Raw genomic sequence first — 20798 nt, 5'->3', positions numbered from 1 at the left:
TACATAATGATTTACGTGTCGACGGAAATGCCGCATTGTAATTGTACTCTTTGTTTACTCTTGTTTTAGTTTCACACTTTGTCTGAACATTAAACCTGGCAGAAGAAAAAGTCTAGAGTTGTGTTTGGAGTGTTTATCTGCCTGTCAAAATATACACGCTACGTATTGAGGACAGGACAGTCAGAATCATAAAATCAGCTGCTTCTTCAGTCGACTGGAGACAATCTGCAGCAGTAAAACTGAAGTGAGACTTTTTCTTTTGGGGACAAAGTTTGTGGTTGAAAATAAAAGTAAATAAGCACGATATTTGTTTCTGAAATACTGCGTATGATGCCAAACACTGAGACGTAAATGTGGTGATGATCTGTTGTGTGGTGATTCACAGCGCTGACACTGAACACACGAAAACTGATTTATGAGATGAGAATCTTTATTAAAAACAGTACAAACATCATCAGCATTCACACAAATTAAAATCTGAATAAAGTGAAATGATTTATTTTTATCTGGTGTTCATTTTCTCCCACAGATTAGATCAGCACTCCGTAAAAAACACGCTAATCGATAAAAAAATAATCAAAATCAAAGAATATCTCTCATGTATATAATGAGCTGCATCAGCTGAACCCTTTTTTAGAACATCCCAATCAACAAAATGCGCAGGAGGAGAAAGAGCAGGCAGCAGGAGGAGGAGGGGAGGAGGCGCAGGGGGAGCAGTGTTAGCCTAACACTCAGCAGGAGCTGCAGGAGTTTTTTTTACATCAGATTAAAACTAAAAAAACTCTTCACCTCAGCATTTGACACGTATGACGTCATCAGATCTGATGTTGATTCTCAGATTCTGATTGGACCAACAGAGAAGCACCGCGGGGTCATGTGATCCCTCACACTGTCCATAATTTGGCATTTTCTGGTCGTGCTGTGACGTGACGCTGTGACGCTGTGACATCACATCACACTGTCCCAGAATAAAGGCGGAGGGTTCATGTGTCTGAAACATGTTTCATGTGTGCACAGTGAGCGTCTGAAGCATCCTGTCTCGATGTGTCTGTGTGTGTGTGTGTGTGTGTGTGTGTGTGTGTGTGTGTGTGTGTGTGTGTGTGTGTGTGTGTGTGTGCGCTTGTGTGTGTGTGGACTCTGTTGGTTTAGTTTGTGGTTGTCAGAATGAAGACATTTTGTCTCTGAGGAGGATCAGAGATGTCAAAAGTTTTAACGTAAAAAATAAACGGAGGAGTTTTTCACCTTCACTCTGTGTCAAACTTCTGCTCTCATTCCGCAATTTTACATCTTTTTTTTTTTTTTTTTTTTTTTTATGTGCAGATCTGCAGCGGGTGGCGGCGGCGGCGGCGTTGTTGTCTCAGTCTCAGTCTCAGTCGGAGTGGAGGGACAGAGCCACCTTGAGACAGCCGAGCTCTTTGTCCTGACTGCCGAGGACGCCCTGCACACGGTAGTTCCCGTTAGTCAGCCAGGACGGCAGCTCCACGTAGGGCAGGTAGAAGTCCGACTGAGGCAGAGAGTACGAACCCTGAGGAGGACACACAGAGAGGACATACAGAGGACACAGACAGAGGACACTCTGTTTGAAGACATCCTTGGACTCTGACAAACGTACCTGACCTGTGATTCTAACAGAACTTTGCTCCGTCTAAAATAAAGCTACAAATAATGTCTGTGAGACAGTCTGTGTCTACAGAGTTGGACAGACGTGTTGTCCTCAGAGGGACGCAGTGGAAAGACTCCAGGGATCAGCTCTGATATCAGGCAGTTACTATCAAATATCAGTTATCAGCCAAATGTGTGGTTTCATATATATCAGCAAAAAATCATGAACCCCTAAAAGACTCTGATGCATTGCATTCTGGGAAATGTAGTAGAGGAACTTGTCTGCTGTTAACGTCTCTGGACGTTCTGCAGAGACGTGAAACTGCTGAGCAACTCTGTGATTATGGTCTGTTATCAGCCCGGCACTGTCTCACTGCTCAGTAACAATATTACAATACTACAGTACTACAGTACTACTGTGTGTGTGTGTGTGTGTGTGTGTGTGTGTGTGTGTGTGTGTGTGTGAACAGTGTAAATATTAGAGTGTCTCTCTGGACGCTGACAGGTGTGCGGTCGCACGGTCATGTGACTCACGGCCTTGAAGGGACAGTGGCAGGGCAGGCCGTAGGTGTGCAGCGGCTCGGGACAGTCCTGACCAGGAGGGATCAGCTGATCCAGGAGGTCACACACGTCCTGATAGTGACAGCTGCCCAGGTCCTCCACACACGGGACCGTCACCCAGAAACCTGCCACCTCCTTCTCCAGGGTCACATTCAGCTGAGGAGGAGGAAAACATAGTCAGCTGAGGAGGAGGAGGAGGAGGAGGAGAACACAGTCATCTGAGGAGGAGCAGGAGGAGGAGGAGGAGGAGGAGGAGGAGGAGAACACAGTCATCTGAGGAGGAGCAGGAGGAGGAGGAGGAGGAGGAGGAGAACACAGTCATCTGAGGAGGAGCAGGAGGAAGAGGAGGAGGAGGAGAAACACAGTCATCTGAGGAGGAGCAGGAGGAAGAGGAGGAGGAGGAGAACACAGTCATCTGAGGAGGAAGAGGAGGAGGAGGAGAACACAGTCAACTGAGGAGGAGCAGGAGGAGGAGGAGGAGAACACAGTCATCTGAGGAGGAGCAGGAGGGGGAGGAGGAGGAGAACACAGTCATCTGAGGAGGAGCAGGAGGAGGAGGAGGAGGAGGAGAAGAACGCAGTCAACTGAGGAGGAGGAGGAGGAGAAGAAGGAGGAGGAGGAGGAGGAGAGGAAACAGAGATCTGTGTCCTGCTGCACTTTGACCTCTGCAGCTTTACAGCAGCACTGAGATCAGCTGATAACACACAGATTGAAATAATGACTCTAGAGGTGAAATGCAATAGAAAAAGAAGACATGCTGATGTTTTGACACAACCATCGCCATGGTTACTGGGATGTTATCACCAAGAGAAGTCACATGTCATCACTCATGAAAGCATTTACTAAATATCACTGAAGTTTGTCACAAATCTCTGAGGACATGAAGAACAACAGAGAACATGTCTCCGTCCATGAGGACAGGGTGTGTGTACTCACGGCCAGCGGAGCGGAGCGAGCTCCACAGACGTGGATCCGGAGGAGCGAGGCTGTCACGTCTCCGGGGATGGAGATCGGATCCTCCTGGAGATCCACTGACTGTCCGTTGCACAGCCGGAGCTTGTAAAAACAGTTTTCCATGTCAAACCCCAAAAACTGTCCAGGGAGACACAGTCAACGTCAGAGTCACTCAGTCTCCACATTTTGTCAGAGAACACTGTCCAGTCTCACCGTCAGTTTGTCACTAAATGTGTTTTAGTTTGAAATCAGAGGACACTCTCAGAGCTCATTAAAAACCGAACACAAAAAAAAACATGATTTATGATCGATCAATATTTACCTGAATTACAGACATTCTTCTCTGAGGACAAAGAAGAACAACAACAAGACATGTCTCTGTCTCTGAGGAAATGTAGAACAACACACAAACATGTCTCTGTCTCTGAAACATGAAGAACAACAAACACACTCTGTCACACAAACAAACAAACACAACAGATAACATGTCTCAAACAAGGACATGAAGAACAACAGAAGACATGTGTCCACACTGAGGACAAAGAACAACAGAGAACAAACTCCGTCCATGAGGACAGGGTGTGTGTACTCACGGCCAGCGGAGCGGCGAGCTCCACAGACGTGGATCCAAAGGCCGAGGCACACGTCTCCGGGGATGGAGATCGGATCAGGAAACAAACTGAGAGACTTAAGGACAGCCGGAACAAACGGGATGTCCACACACAAACAAACAAACCAGTCAAACCCCAAATCTGTCCAAAGAGAACACAGTCAAGTCAACAAACACAATCACTCCACATTTTGTCTGACTTGTCTTTGACACACACAAACAAACCACACACACACTCACCGTCTGTTTGTCATTTTTTCTAAATGTGTTTTAAACAAACAAAACAATCTGCTCAAACTCACACACAAAACAAACAAAAAACAAAACAAACACACACACAAACAAACAAAAACAAACAAACAAACAAACAATCAATACGCAGCCTGAGTTCTTCCATCAAACGTCAAAGAAATTCACAGACAACAAACAAACACAAACAAACAAACAAACAAACACACACACACACACAACACACAACAAACAAACACACACACAAAACAAACAAACAAACAAACAAACACACACACACAAACAAACAAACAAACACACACACACACACACACACACACACACACACACACACACACACACACACACACAAACAAACAAACAAACAAACACACAAACACACACACAAACAAACAAACAAACACACACACACACACACACACACACACACACACACAAACACACACACACACACACACAACAAACAAACACACACAAACAAACAAACAGCAGTAAATCCTCACAGGAGAAAACCAACCTGCCACATCATTGATTATTAAATAATTAAAAATAGCAGTTTAATAAAAACATAACACATAAAGTGATGATGTGGAGGAAGACCATGAGCTGCAGCTGAAAGCTCCACAAACTGTCCCTTTAACTGAAGACATGAAGCTTTAAACCCGGCTCTCTGATTCCAGATCAGATCTCTGATCATTAACTGGTCTGACAGTGATCTTTGGACGTCTGTGTTTAACAGGAACAGCTGATCAATAATCACTCTCTGTTCACCAGACTGAGAGCTGCTGCAGAGCTTTAACCCTTTCACACCCGAGCACAACGATTTCTGCCAAAACAAGCAACTTAACAAGACAAGGCCCAAAAATCAGCAAAAACGTTTAAGTTTAAGTTTAAGTTAAAAAAAGAAAAAAACTACAAGAAAATTAGCAGAAAATAAGCTTAAAAAAAACAAAACAACAATAAACAACAACAAAAACACTGAAAGTAAAATTAAAAATTAAAAACAGGAAAATGAGTAACGTTAAAGTAACGGCAGTGTAACGGCACAGTAACGGAATGTAACGTGAGTGTAACGTTAAAGTACCGTCATTGTAACAGTAAGGAAATGTCAGTATAACAGTAATGTAACGTCGGTGTAACGGTACAGTAACGTCAGTGTAACGTCCCCGTGTGTGTGAGTACCTGAGCCCTGGAGAGCCTCCTCTGAGTGACGGAGCTGCAACAAACACACACACACAAACACACACACACACCGTCAACACTTGACACATCATCTTTACAACACGCACACACACCGAGAACCGCTACACTGTCCGGTAGACTGTCCGGTAAACTGTCCGTTAACGTGACTGAGCTCAGGCGGGAGCCGCGGCCGCTCGGTGTCTCTCTGCTGGAGTTACTTCCGTGTTTACTATCTAACCGTCTGTCACATGACCTCCGAGTCACGTGACCTGCGCCTCAGAAATACATAAAAGTAATAACATGCAACTACGACAGAGTCCCACCTGTATTGCCTAGTAATAATATCAATCATAATAAAATAGTAAGAATAAAAAATATTAATGATGATGATGATGATGATGATGATAATAATAATAATAATAATAATAATAATAATAATAATAGGCTTGATTTTGTTGTTTGCATTTTGACTTAATATTTTAAATTAGAAATGGAGTTAAAAAAATATTTTTAAGAGAAATTGTATTTATTTGTTTATACAAAAATATAACTAAGCAGTCAGCAGAATAAACTAAATTATAGAAAGACTGAAATAATTAAACATTTAAGGCAGCGTTTTATTCTGGGAGTTTAATTGGTTACACACAGTAATATTTTTTATTCTTAATACATTAGCTTAATAATAATAAAAACAGCAATAATTACAATAATATGGGCTTAATTTTGTCAGTTGATCCATGTCTTTTTTCTTATTTGTATGTATTTTGTTTTGTATTTTTGTTGATTTATTGATATTATTGCGTTAATTGTTTATTTTTTGGCTTATTTTATTTATTTCATGGATTACTATATTGTTATCAAGTTTTATCCGTTTGTTTTTGTTATAATGTTGTGTTGTCTTGGACCCCAAGACTAGCTATCGCCTAGACATCAGCTAACAATAGCCTTATAATAAACATAATATACTATTATTATTATTATTATTATTATCATTATTAAGCGCATAGTGTTAACTACAATTGGGGCCTGCTGTAGTTGCATGTTTCCCCTCTAGATGTCGTTGTAGAACCATTATTTACACACAGCACAGTCTGGGAGGAGCAGGAGCAGCAGCAGGAGGAGGAGGAGGAGTGGTTTGGGGAGGCAGATGATGCTGAATGTGAAGGATAGAGGAGCAGGAGGAGGAGGGGGCGGCAGTAAAAAGACACTGTAGAGATGAGAATATATTGAATATTTTGGTTGAGTTTTGTGCCTCAGCAGCAGAATCTGAGTTTGATCTCTGAGTGTGAACCAGAATATTTCGGCTGCAGGTTTTTACATCAGGAGGAAAACTGGACAATTAATTGTAATCACAGGATTTAAGGAGAGAATTCCAATATTTGCAATATTTTTCCATTTTTATTTTTGGGAAAGCTCCACCTCCAGAGGAGGAGCTGCAGATTAAACAACACGGCACCAAAAATAACAAACCTTAACAACAAAGAGTCAGCTCAAATGAACAAAAATAATTAACATCAACTCAAAGGGAAATATTTACATTTTTGTTTTACTTTATTATTGATGTTTTTTCTGTATTCATGAGCCTCTGACATGTTCCGTTTGTCCCATGAATATTTGTCAATAAAGATGTTTTTTAAAAAAAAGGCTGAGGCAGCCAGACGATTTACAATAGATCCATGGGGCCAGATGATGCTGTCAGGAGGAGGCGGAGGAGGAGGTGCTTCCTGTTCGCCGGCAGCAGCACCGAGCTCCTCTGCATCCTCCATCCTGAGCGTGATACAGGAGGAGAAGAAGAGCAAAAGAGGAGCAGAAGAGGAGGAAGGAGGACATGTGCTGTTAGAATAGAAAGCTCTGCAGTTTATTCTCAGCAGGAGGAAAAAGGAGGATCGGAGATGCTGCCCTGCTCCTCCTCGGCGCAGATGATGGAGGGATGTGAGGAAGAGGCGCACATGCGGACAGAGGTAAGCCGAAAAAAACACACTAAAACCGGTTTAAAAATCCGCTGTGACCCGGCTCATCCTGCCGGGGGTCGGTGTGGAGGAGTCCGGAGCTCCGGGGGTCTGTCAGCGGGCACTCACAGGCTGCTGCAGCCGGCAGACAGGCCCGCCGGCCGGCTTCAGCTCACAGCCGGGCCCCTCCCTGAACTGCTCCTCCCGGAGCCTCCTGCCTCCGTTACTCCTCCGCTCGACGTTACACCGCAGAAATGATTCTCTAAATGTTTAATTTTATTCCGAAGGTTATTGTGAGAATTTCCGGATGAATCTGAGTGTTTTTATCGGACAGAAATGTTCCGAGTGTTTGGTTCTGTCTGACTGCAGCAAAACAAAGGAACCGAAAGGTTCTCCTGAGAACTCCTCTGAGCTGACCTTTAACAGACTGAAGACCAGGAGGAGATCATCTGAAACCTGCAGCATCACCTCCTGCTGCTCCTCCTCTCTCCTCTCATCATCACCTCCTCCTCTCCTCCTCCTGCTTCTCTCATCATCACCTCCTCCTCTTCTCCACCTGCTCCTCTCATCATCTCCTCCTCTTCTCCTCCTTCTGCTCCTCTCATCATCACCTCCTCCTGCTCCTTCTCTCTCCTTCTCCTCTCCTCATCATCTTCTCTCTTCCTCCTGCTCCTCTCATCATCTCCTCCTCTCCCTCTCCTCCTTCTGCTCCTTTCATCACCTCCTCCTCTTGCTGCTTCTATAGATAGAAAACCTATATTTATTATTGTCATAATTAATACAGAATTAATTACAAATTGAAAATTATGTTTCAAAATTGTAATTTTTAAGCACTTAAAACCTTTATTTTATTTTATTTTATTTTATTTTATTTTGTTTCATATTGTCTGGTAATTTTTCTGAACTTTGAACTAATTCCTTTTTAAATTTTGGGGTTGTTTCTTCTTTACTTTCTCTGTGTTTTTGACAGTTTGCTCAGGTTTCAAAGGGTTAAGGAGAAATATTTGGGCCCACAGCTCCAGAGAGTTCAGTTACTCTTAGTGTTCAACAACTACATCTCCCATGATGCTTTGCTGTCTCCTCTGAGGCTCATTGTGAGAAACAGTTGAAACAGAAATATGGTCCTCTTTAAGGAGGACATTTATTCTGAGGTCACTTCCTCCGGAGCTCTCAGCTGCGTCTCATGGTCTTCATTCAGAGACAGGAGCAGGTCATGTGACCTCTGACCTCCACAGTCTGCTGATCACGTGATCAGAGTCCCACACATGATGGCCGACCTGAACCACAGCGTTCACAGGAGACCATGAGACGCAGCTGAGGGACGCAGCTGAGGGACGCAGTAAGTCAACCTTTGAGACCTGTGAGTACTTCTTACTAATTTCTTGCAGTCTGCTGGTGTGTGTGTGTGTGTGTGTGTGTGTGTGATTATAGTGTGTGTTTGTGTGTGTGTGTAACTGTGTGTGTAACTCCTCCTCTGTGCTCCTGCAGTGTGATCGGCTGACGGAGCAGAGAGACGAGGCGGAGCGACAACTCAAACACATCAGGAGAGGTGAGTCTCACTCCATCTGCAGGAGACACGGACACGTTAGGACACATGAGGACACGTTAGGACATGTCAGGACACGTTAGGACACATTAGGACATGTTAGGACAAATTAGGACATGTTAGGACACTTTAGGACAGGTTACGATATGTTAGGACAGGTTAGGACATGTTAGGGCACATGAGAATACATTCGCACGTGTTGGGACACGTTATAGCAGGTTAGGAATTATTAGGACACGTTAGGGAATGTTAGAACAGGTTAGGACACATTAGGACATGTTACGACACGTTAGGACTACTTAGGACAGGTAAGGACATGTTGGGACACGTCAGGACATGTTAGGACAGGTTAGGGCACGTGAGAATATGTGAGGACATGTTAAGACAGGTTAGGACATGTTAGGACATGTTAGGACTGGGCAATATGGCTTTAAGATAAAATATTAATATTTGCAAAATAAAAAGTAAAGTTCAATGAACTATCGTTACAGTAAAATTAAACAAAACATTAATATCAGAACCATCAGAACCTTCAGAACCATCAGAACCATCAGAACCTTCAGAACCATCAGAACCTTCAGAACCTTCAGAACCATCAGAACCTTCAGAACCTTCAGAACCATCAGAACCTTTAGAATCTTTAGAACCTTTAGAACCTTCAGAACCATCGGAACCCTCAGAACCTTCAGAACCATCAGAACCTTTAGAATCTTTAGAACCTTTAGAACCTTCAGAACCATCAGAACCTTCAGAACCATCAGAACCCTCAGAACTATCAGAACCATCAGAACCTTTAGAACCATCAGAACCCTCAGAACTATCAGAACCATCAGAACCTTCAAAACCATCAGAACTCTCAGAAACTTCAGAACCCTCAGAACCATCAGAACCATCAGAACCCTCAGAACTATCAGAACCATCAGAACTCTCAGAACTATCAGAAACTTCAGAACCATCAGAACCATCAGAACCTTCAGAACCTTCAGAACCCTCAGAGCTGTGTGTGTGTGTGTGTGTGTGTGTTGTGTAACTCTGAATCTGTGTGTGTGTGTGTGTGTGTGTGTGTGTGTGTGTGTGTGTCCTCAGTGTCTCAGATGGTGATTGAGGAGGTGAGCGTTCTGCAGACTCAGCTGGAGATTGAGAAGTCGTGTCGGGAGAATGCAGAGGCCCTGGCAACAAAGGTCACACACACACACACACACACACACACTCAATAATCAATGCAGCAGGGTTGTTGGGGGGTCCAGCGGCATTATGGGAGAGCAGCTGAGTCAGGATGACTCAGAGACAGAGACCGTGAGACTCCTCATCATCAAACTGTTCAGATACGACAAACGTCTTTATTTTTAATCTTTTAAATATTTTTATTATTTCTAACCTTTAAAACATTCGGTCCAGTCAGCAGAAGATCATGTTGCCTTTTGACTTTTCTACAAACCACAGATACGTTACGTTGTTACATCGTTACGTCTCGTAACGGCCTATCACCATTATGACATCATCAACTGATGGAGGTCACATCCATATATGGAGTTTGTTTACGTGAGTGTCACCGACATGACGTCTGAGTGAACAGCAGGATTCACTGCTGCTCGAGTTCAAAGGTCACCGCTCTGTGAATATTATCATGATGTCAGTAGCGTCACACGGTCCCAACATGACAGTCACGTGATTTTTTCTGGGACAATACGTCGTCCAGCAGAAACAGTCATTCTGACGTTTCTAAAGTGACGCAGTAACTGTCCTCAGGAGGAAGAGGGGACAGTGGATGGTGGGACATGAAGGAAAGACGCCTGCAGAGCTGCAGATAAACATGACCACACGTTTACCACACGTTTACCACACGTTTACCACACGTTTACCACACGTTAACCACACGTTAACCACACGTTAACCACGGCGCCGTAAAGGTATCAGAATGTAAGGTATCTGCGGTTTACAGAAAAGCACACCAGCGTGTGTTCTCTCGGCTGGGTTGATAATATCTGATATTTTGTGGCGTCAGTAAATCTGAAATGTGTGACGTGTTCTTCATTCTGTGAATACTTTGAGCTCCGTGTTTGATTTTTAGTGTCAGTGACCCTGTGCCCTTTGACCTCCAGCTGAACTGTGAGAACAGGAAGTTAAAGTACCTCAGTCTGTCGTCGCGGCCCTGTTTGGACGAGCTGCTGCCCAGCATCTCCGACTGCATCGCTCTGGAGGCCGCAGACGCCGCAGACGCCGCAGACGCTGCAGACGGCAGTCCTGACACCTTCACACAGCAGCAGCAGCAGGTTAAAGGTACATTACGTAGAGTTATATTCACACATTCAGCTCGTTCTGGTCTCCAGGATAAACAGGAAACGGACCATCTTCGTTGTTACCACATTAAAGTTTTGGCCATTTTCAAAAAAAAAAATTCTCTATAAAAATGTTGGCTTTCTTTTTTTTCTTTAAATTTTTTGGGTAATTTTTTAAGAAACATGCTGCAGGCTTGAAACATTTTGGCAATATTTGTATCAGCAAATATTTTTGGCAATTTTTGAGGAAAACATTTTGGCTTGGTTTTTAATGATTTTTTTTTCTTTAAATATCTTGGCAATTATTTTTCTCTAAAAATTTCAGCTGTTTTTTTTTCTTAAATTTTTTCGGCAATGTTTTAATTCCTTTAAAAAAACATTATCCATGTGTCAAGAAAACATTTTGCAGGTTCCTCACAGGGAGAACGCAGTGGACCATCATTATGTTGACTGTGCAGGATTTATTAACCCTTACCGCCCTGTTGTGTGTTTGTCAGAGCTGAGGGAGACTGTCAACACTCTACTGGAGGACAAGAAGAACTTCATGTGTCAGATTCATGATCAGCAGACACGCATCGAGGAGCTCAGTGTACAGGTGATCATGATAATATCATGTGGTGTTCACGTGTTTATCCTGTGATGGAGAACACAGAGAACACGTAGAACACAGAGAACGCAGAGAACACACTCTGAGTTCTATCACTGTTCATCTTTTGTCTCTGCAGGCTGAGAAAAGTCAGGCAGAGATGAAGGAGCTTCGCCAAACTATCGATCAGCAGAATAAAACCATCAAGAGGTTCAACAGAGGTGAGTCAGTGCTTTTCACACAGACGACACTATTCACACAGTCAACTTTTTTCACACAGCCAACTCTATTCACACAGTCAACTTTTTTCACACAGCCGACACTATTCACACAGTCAACTTTTGTCACACAGCCGACACTATTCATACACCCAACACTTTTCATACACCGGACACTATTCACACAGCAAACACCACTCAGACAGCTGACACTACTTACACAGCTGACATTATTCACTCAGCCAACACTTCTCACACAGCTGACGCTATTCACACAGTCGACACTATTCACACAACAAACGCTTTTCACACAGTTGACACTACTCACACAGCAAACACCACTCAGACAGCTGACACTACTTACACAGCTGACACTATTCACACAGTTGACACTATTCACACAGCCAACACTTTTTACGCAGCCGACACTTTCCACACAGTCAATTCTTTTCACGCAGCTGACAGTATTCACACAGCCAACACTATTCACACAGTCAACGCTTTTCACACAGCCAACACTATTCACATAGCCAACACTTTTCACACAACCGACACTATTCACACAGCCAGCACTTCTGACACAGCTGACATTATTCACACAGCTGTCACTACTCACACAGCCAACACTACTCACACAGCAGATACTACTCAGACAGCTGACACTATTCACACAGCCAGCACTATTCACACAGCAGACACTACTTACAAAGCCGACATATTCACACAGCAGACACTATTCAGACAGCTGTTATTACTCACACAGTCTTCTGTCTCTCTGTCACTCTGTGTCTGCAGTGTCCATGATGGCGGCTCAAGAGTACGATGGAATGAAGGAGCAGCTGGACTTGGAGCAAAGTCTCAGAGTCAAAGCTGAGACATTCGCACACGAGGTACCAAGACGACCACAGAAACACGCTGCCATCACAGAAACATGCCGCCTCCACAGAAACCTGCCGCCATCACAGGAACACGCCGCCGTCACAGAAACACGCCACCTTCACAGAAACACGCCGCCGTCACAGAAACACGCCGCCGTCACAGAAACATGTCGCCATCACAGAAACCTGCCGCCATCACAGGAACACGCCGCCGTCACAGAAACACGCCGCCGTCACAGAAACGCCACTGTCACAGAAACACGCCGCCTTCACAGAAACATGCCGCCGTCACAGAAACACGCCGCCGTCACAGAAACACGCCGCCATCACAGAAACACACCCCCGTCACAGAAACACGCCGCTGTCACAGAAACACGTCTCTTTCACAGAAACAGGCCGCCGTCACAGAAACACTCGCACGTACAGATGTGTGCTGATCAGCTGCTGGTACAGACATGTTTTTGGGGTCTGACTGTCTGATGTTTATCAGTTTTCTGTCTGATGGACCAAACGTCCTGAATGCTTACTGACCTGAACATGAACCAGCCTGCAGGAGAAAAACACACTCTGTCATCCGTTTACGTGGAGATTCATCTTCACCTCCTCTCCTCCTCCTCCTCCTCAGATGCTGGTGAAGCAGAAGGAGGCCAACAGACAGAGCATGGTTCTCCTGCAGAGTTCTGATCCCACCGTTCAGCTCCTCAAAGCTCTGGAGGATGTCGCTGCCGTCACAAAGACCCTGGAGGAGGAACGTCTGCAGCATCAGCAGGAGGTACACCTGTAGGAGGAGGTGTTACTGTGAGGAGGAGGTGTTACTATCAGCAGGAGGTGCTGCGGTTAGCACTGTCTCCTCACAGTAGGAGGTGCTGCGGTTCGCACTGTATCCTCAAAGCAGGAGGTGCTGTTTTTAGAACCGTCTCCTCAGGGCAGGAGGTACAGCTGTTAGCATCGTCTCCTCACAGCAGAAGGTGCTGCGGTTAGCGCTGTCTCCTCACAGCAGGAGCTGCTGTTGTTAGAACCGTCTCCTCAGGGCAGTAGGTGCTGCAGTTAGCACCGTCTCCTCAGGGCAGTAGGTGCTGCAGTTAGTATTGTCTCCTCACAGCAGGAGGTGCTGCTGTTGGCACCGTCTACTCACAGCAGGAAGTACTGCTCCTCAGCTCCTTCAGGGGGCTCTGATGATGAAGGTGTGTGTGTGTAGGATTTATTTTTAAAGGTGGAGCGGTGCGGCGTGTGTGCAGCATATATATTGTCATATATGTGTGTGTATATCTATATTTATATCGATGTTTACAGGTGGAGCGTCTGCAGCAGCGCGGCGTGCAGCAGCAGCTGGAGGCTCTGCAGAGGCAGCTGGAGCTGCTGGAGGTCGCCAAGAAGGAGGTGGAGGCTCGACTGGAGCAGGAGGAGAACAAGAACCAGGAGCTGCAGAAAAGAGGTGGGAGGAAACACACACACACACACACACACACACACACACACACACACACACACACACACACACACAGGGCAGATCTCCAGCTGAGCCGCACATACTTCATCAAAAACTGGATTCTCCAGGTGCTCCGATACTGGGACAAGGACAGGAGACCAGTTAGAGGATCCAGATGGAACCAGAGCTCCACTAAACCGTGACCAGAGCTCCTCTAACTGGGACCAGAGCTCCTCTAACTGGGACCAGCTCTGTTCATGTTAATGTACTGACGAGAACACGCGTGTGCTGCTGTTAACATTTAACTCTTTCCTGTCCAGAGTCCTCCAGTTGCAGGAGACACAGAGGGAGGTCGCCATGACGACCAACACGGCCCCTCCTCCCCCTGAACCAGGGGTCGCCCCGCCTCCTGTCCCTCCACCACAGCCACCTCCTCCCCCCTCCAGATGCAACCCCCTTAGGTGAGGACACACAAAAAACACATACATGCACACACTGAACACACACAACCCTCAGTGAACCCTCAGTTGGGACACAGGGACAGATAGTGAGACTGATGTCCCCAGTTCTTGCCTTATTACGAGTCTCTGTGTGTCTCTGTGTCTCTGTCTCTCTCTCTCTGTCTCCGTCAGCTCTCTGATCGTTATCATGAGGAAATCGTCCAAAGGCTCAAAGTCCTCTGTGAAGACGGAGCAGCCTCCAGGTCAGTAATCAGATTACACTTAGCCTCCACATTTAATCAGAATATTCTCAGTCTCCACATGTAATCAGATACTCTACGCCTGTAGTCAGATTACTCTGAGCTGACGTGTTGTGTGTCTGTGTGCAGTGGTGGAGGGCGAGGACGTGAAGGCGAAGGCGGTGAACGAAATGATGGAGAGGATCAAACACGGAGTCGTCCTGAGACCTGTCAAGAGTCAGGACAGTAAGGTGAGGACAGGACAGACACGGGACACAAGGACACACTGACACAGAGACACACAGGAACACATAGACACAGGGACACACGGATACACAGACACAGACACACAGGGACACACAAACACACAGACACAGAGACACACAGACACAGGGACACAAAGACACAGGGACACTTATTTCAAAGGATGTTAACGGGAGCTGCAGAGACCTTCGTGTTTCGTTCTGTAACAGAAATTCTGTCAGTAAATCTTCCACAGAACTCTGAGGCTTTTCTGTTGGGTTGGATGTGTTTGGTTGGATGTGTTTGGTTGGATGTGTTTGGTTGGCATATATCACGTCCTTGTTCATTTTGTCCTAAACCTGCTGCTCAGAGGACATGAAGACATCACTGTCCTCTGTCTGTCCTCTCAATGTCTCTGACTGATGGACTGTTCTGTCTCTCTCTGTGTCTCTGTGTGTCTCAACAGAGAGCAGCAGTTAAAGTGAGTATATTGATGTTTCACACACACGTGTGTATGTGTGTGTGTTATTTTGCAGCCTCCTCCTCCTGCTCCTCCTCTGTGTGTTAGTAACGTGTGTGCGTGTGTGTTATTTTGCAGCCTCCTCCTGCTCCTCCTCTGTGTGTTAGTAACGTGTGTGCGTGTGTGTTATTTTGCAGCCTCCTCCTCCTGCTCCTCCTCTATGTGAGGAGAAACCTCAGGAGAGCGCCATGGAGGAGCTGAAAGGCATCCTGGTAAATATTCCTCTCCTCATCAGTGACAGTGTGTGTGTCTGGTGCTGTTTGGTGACCTCTGGTGACCTCTTGTGATGGCTGTGTCCTCCTCCAGGAGACGGTAAAGAGGAGTCCCAGTCGTGGCTCTCAGGAGGCGGCGCCGTCTCCACCCACCAAGAAGGACAGCGAGCTGGAGGTCATCCTGAGACGCCGCCGCAACAAGGCGGGAGAGTCTGGCTGCACAGGTATGCTCACCTGAGGAGGAGGAGGAGGAGATAGTAACGTGTGTGCGTGTGTGTTATTTTGCAGCCTCCTCCTCCTGCTCCTCCTCTGTGTGTTAGTAACGTGTGTGCGTGTGTGTTATTTTGCAGCCTCCTCCTGCTCCTCCTCTGTGTGTTAGTAACGTGTGTGCGTGTGTGTTATTTTGCAGCCTCCTCCTCCTGCTCCTCTATGTGAGGAGAAACCTCAGGAGAGCGCCATGGAGGAGCTGAAAGGCATCCTGGTAAATATTCCTCTCCTCATCAGTGACAGTGTGTGTGTGTCTGGTGCTGTTTGGTGACCTCTGGTGACCTCTTGTGATGGCTGTGTCCTCCTCCAGAGACGGTAAAGAGGAGTCCCAGTCGTGGCTCTCAGGAGGCGGCGCCGTCTCCACCCACCAAGAAGGACAGCGAGCTGGAGGTCATCCTGAGACGCCGCCGCAACAAGGCGGGAGAGTCTGGCTGCACAGGTATGCTCACCTGAGGAGGAGGAGGAGGGAGATCCTGTTGACTCCTCATACACAGAGGACACGCTCTGTGAACACGTGTTGTATGACACTCGTCACAGGTTTAACACGTCACAGAATCAGTGATTGAATGTCGATAGAACGCATTCCAGCCATGTCCACTCGGCCGGTGGCTCTTATTCACCACCAGTGTCTCTGAAAGTCCGCTCCCGTGTCATTCTCCGCTGGTGTTTCCGCCGATTTCTCCGCTGGTGTCCGTTCGGCTCTCATTCGCCGCCGATGTCTCCGCCGGTGTCTCTGAATGTCCGTTAGCTCTCATTCTCCGCCGGTGTCTCCGCCGGATGTCCGCTCCGCTCTCATTGTCCTTCAGGTATTCTCAGTCTCTTCTAGGACACCAAAATGTCTCGATCTGGTCCTGATACTGTCATTTATTAGTGTGCTCGCTGCTTACAGTAACCGCTGAACACCGATATCTTCATATCTCACTTAGGAGTCAAAGGATAAGTGCCCCATATATGAAGGCAATGTCCTTGCAGCAGTGGCCGTGGGTTCGACTCCAGGTCACAGTCCTTTGCTGCATGTTGTCCCCTCTTTCTCCACCTTTCACACTGTCAGTCTGTCCTATCCAATAAAGGCAAAAATGAAAAAAAACAAAAAAAAAAAAAACCAAAACTTGACCAAAATAGTGATTTGATGTATATCGTGATATATATCAGTATGGACTGATATGAAAAAAATTATCGCGATAAGACTTTTTTATACATCGCCCAGACCTGCCGTGGTGCTGACCCTGGTGCTTACCATGGTGCTGACTGTTGTGCTGGCTTTGGTGCTGACTGTGGTGCTGACTGTTGTGCTGGCTTTGGTGCTGACCGTGGTGCTGACCATGGTGCTGACTGTGGTGCTGACTGTGGTGCTGACTGTTGTGCTGGCTTTGGTGCTGACCGTGGTGCTGACCATGGTGCTGACCATGGTGCTGACTGTGTCCATCTTCGTGTCCATCTTCGTCTCTGCGTTGATTTTGCGTGTAATCTCGCTGCGTGGCGTTCTGTGTGGACAGGCCATAACAATACTGTGGGAACATGGACCACTTGATGACATCATGAGTCCATATAACATGTGAACAACATGTGAAGGACATGTGACTGATAGGATGTCTTCTACCCTCATCTCTCTTTGTCTTTGTCTCTTACCCAGACGAGCAGGATGGACAGATGAGCCAGGTGTCCTCTTCAGACAGTCTGAATGGGAGACGCACAAGCAGTGATTCAGGCAGGGATCCAGAGGGTACGGGGGGACTAAGTGTCCCTCTGGATTCTTCAGGTCCCCGGGTCAGTCCAGAGCGACGGGGGTCAGGACCAGGGCCCCTAGTGTCCCGCAGGAAGAGCACGGAGACAGGCAGGGGGGACAGAGTGGGCTCCTGGCAGGATAGGATGTCCTGCAGCTCCCTGACTGAGACGGAGACAGACAAGACACTGCTCAGCAACGGCTGCATCAACAGGTGGGAGAGCAGGGACGGGGGTACAGCAGAGGCAGGGAGGACAGCAGGGACAGGGAGGACAGCAGAGGCAGAGGGGACAGCAAGGACAGGGAGGACAGCAGAAGCAGAGAGCACAGCAGGGACAGTGAGGACAGCAGAGACATAGAGGACAGCAGGGACCAGGAGGACAGCAGAGACATAGAAGATAGCAGAGGCAGGGAGGACGGCAGGGACAGGGAGGACAGCAGAGGCAGAAAGGATAGCACGAACAGGGAGGACAGCAGAGGCAGGAGAGGACAGCAGGGACAGGGAGGACAGCAGAGGCAGGGAGGACAGCAGGGACAGGGAGGACAGCAGAGGCAGGGAGAACAGCAGGGAAGAGTCATTTAGTATTTTCTATAAATATTTAATAATGTGTTTTGCTCTCTATGTCCTCTGTGTGTCCTCTATGTCCTCAGCGTGGGGGATGGCCATCACAATGGGACGGAGCCGTGTGTCCAGTCAAACGGAGTCCAACATGCCAAGTCCCATGAGGATGCACACACCCCTGTCTGCAGCATCCCAGTGGACGGCAGCAGCAGTGCAGAGTGTTAGGCCACCGTCTGAGTGTCCCGCCTCGTCTCGTCTGATGCGAGCTCTCATTGGCTGATGTGAGAGTGATGTCACCAACTCTGACATCAGAAGGGTCGGGGTGCGTTCACACCGTCTGTCCATCAGCTCACAGCGTTCACTTTGTCCTTTATATTTACACTAAAATCACACCCAGAGGTCACATGACCCACATTTAAACGTCTCAGAGAGGTCACATGACCAACACTTAGATCATCTATTACTTAAGTTTTCACCACTGAGCTGAACATCAGTTTAACTCACGTGAAGCTGGACGTGTTGCGTGTGAAGGTGTTGCGTGTGAACGCAGCCCGGCCTGAAGGAGCCGTGGTAGAGTCGCTGAGACAAACTGTGTCTGTCACTCATTCACTGTCACCATGAGTACTAAAGGGTTAAAAGTCAGTTAAAGTTAGAATTTGGTCAGGATGAACTCTTTAACCTGATTTGATCCTGACTTTTAAATTCAAACTTGATGAAATCCTGAGTTCTGTTTTATTTAAAATCTGGATTTACTAAACTCTGATTAGAGCTAATCTGAATTCACCTTTAGTCAGTGTAACCCAGCCCAGGATATAAAAAACGAGTCAAATGTTTTATTTTTATTATTTTTATTATTAATGTTTCAGGAAAAAAACTAAAGATTCTGACACAGAAAAGTTGTTTCTTTTCTGCGTCTGAAACAGAGAGAGGTGAACCTGTGACATCATCAGGTGCTCACAGGTCACGTAGGAAACGCGGTGACAGAGCGGTCAGTCCGGCGCTCTACGGCGACTCATCAGACTCCTGGAGGATGGACGGACAGATGGACGGGCTGAGTCTGTCTGTCCATCAGTGGGTCGTGTGATCAGACGGACGGACGCAGTTCAGCTCAGACGTTTGGTTTGATGCTCATAGAAAGGCTCAGTTTGTGTCCGCAGGAGGAATCAGCTGCTCTTCTTCTTCTCCTTCTTCTTCTTCTTCTTCTTCTTCTTCTTCTTATTCTGTACTGTCAGTGCCGCACAGCTGAATCCTGGGTAATAATCACGTGTTGGTTTTGGCACTGACACAGTTAAATATTTGAAAACACGTTCTTCCTTCAGACTCTGAGGCAGATCCTCTCCATCAGGGACAAACTGCTCTAATCAAACCAAACTGCACTAAACTGTCGTATTTCCTCACGGCTTCATGTGAAATCACTGTTGTAAAAAAAATGTTTTATGCACAAAAATCCCTGAAGAAAGAAAACTGACGGAGCTCCTCCTCCATCAGCATGAACCTGTTCTGTTCTGGATCCCTCGCTTCACTTTGAGCCGACCATTTACACCAAAAATACGTCGGGTCAGAACCGGTTTGTTTTCAGCTGGAGACAAAAGTCACGTCGATTTCTTTCCAAAAAAAAAAGAAAAGAAATGTCACGCAAATATCAAGAAATTTGTAAAAAAGTGAAAAAGGAAATAATGTGAAAATTAGTTTTAAAAAAGCGACAACAACTATGACAAAATGATCAAATAATGTCCAGAAAACAATATTTATAACCATTAATATCATATGTTTGAATTTATATTATTATATATATATATATATAGGTATTTTGATTATATTTCTTGCTGTTATTTGCCGGCTGTGTGCTGTTACGTTACAGGTAATTTTGAGGGTTTGAACTAATTTCTTGCTGTTTTTTGCCGGCTGTGTCTCCTCTGGTGATAACATCCCAGTAACCATGGCGACGGATGTTCAAAACATCAGCAGCTTTATTTCTATTGCAGCCACCACACTAGCCGTCATTATTTCCAATCCAAGGCCACGTAGGCGTGTTATGGAGCCATGATGGAAAGGCGAGCCCCTTATACGTGGGAGCGGCCACGTATGAGGGATTTCTGGGAGATGTAGTCCACGATTTCACAGAGGAATTGTGGGTTAAAAACTTTCTCAGAGTTATGTGATGCAATAACAGCTCTTGTAGCTCCTGCTGCATCATGAGGGAGCCAGTTCCTACTGACAAGCACATGGACACAGCATCATGTGCCCTAAAAAAAGTGTTTCCACTGCAGTTTGGACAAATATGGCTTTTTGTAATCACCTGAAATACCACCTCATGCCAGAGGAAGACCTTTTTTTGTGATAAATGGGAGTTGTTGATTTTTTAATTGACGTGTTTCCTTTAGGCGTATTTTATATTCACAATCATCGTTGGGGACTTTTAAAACTTTAATGTGTAAGTTTTGTCCTGATGGTGGCGTCTGAGGACGGGTCCGGAGCAGAGGAGCGGTGGTGGTTGATGAGGTGGATTCAGTTTTTCGGCTGACAGCTAGTTAAACTCTGAGTGTCCC

General features: G+C 46.1%; 1 protein-coding gene and 1 pseudogene across 1 annotated transcript; one reads left to right on the top strand and one right to left on the bottom strand.

Annotated features, from left to right (window-relative positions):
- Positions 1-699: 699 nt before the first annotated feature.
- LOC121947791 lies at positions 700-6924 on the bottom strand (annotated as a pseudogene).
- Positions 6893-18639, top strand: shtn3 (shootin 3). Its single transcript, XM_042493811.1, is given in 17 exon segments — positions 6893-7119; positions 8596-8656; positions 9740-9834; positions 10756-10933; positions 11430-11527; positions 11658-11739; positions 12532-12626; positions 13240-13404; positions 13914-14049; positions 14366-14504; positions 14676-14746; positions 14873-14973; positions 15432-15446; positions 15623-15697; positions 15792-15921; positions 17598-17901; positions 18339-18639. Coding segments are annotated over 17 exon segments (1950 nt in total). The 5' UTR covers positions 6893-7050; the 3' UTR covers positions 18475-18639.
- Positions 18640-20798: the final 2159 nt, after the last annotated feature.

This window comes from Plectropomus leopardus, chromosome 9 (assembly GCF_008729295.1).
Source record: "Plectropomus leopardus isolate mb chromosome 9, YSFRI_Pleo_2.0, whole genome shotgun sequence".
In the NCBI taxonomy this organism is placed as follows: domain Eukaryota; kingdom Metazoa; phylum Chordata; class Actinopteri; order Perciformes; family Serranidae; genus Plectropomus; species Plectropomus leopardus.
Note: the sequence above shows the minus strand (reverse complement) of the source record. Positions and strands in the feature narration are given on the sequence as shown.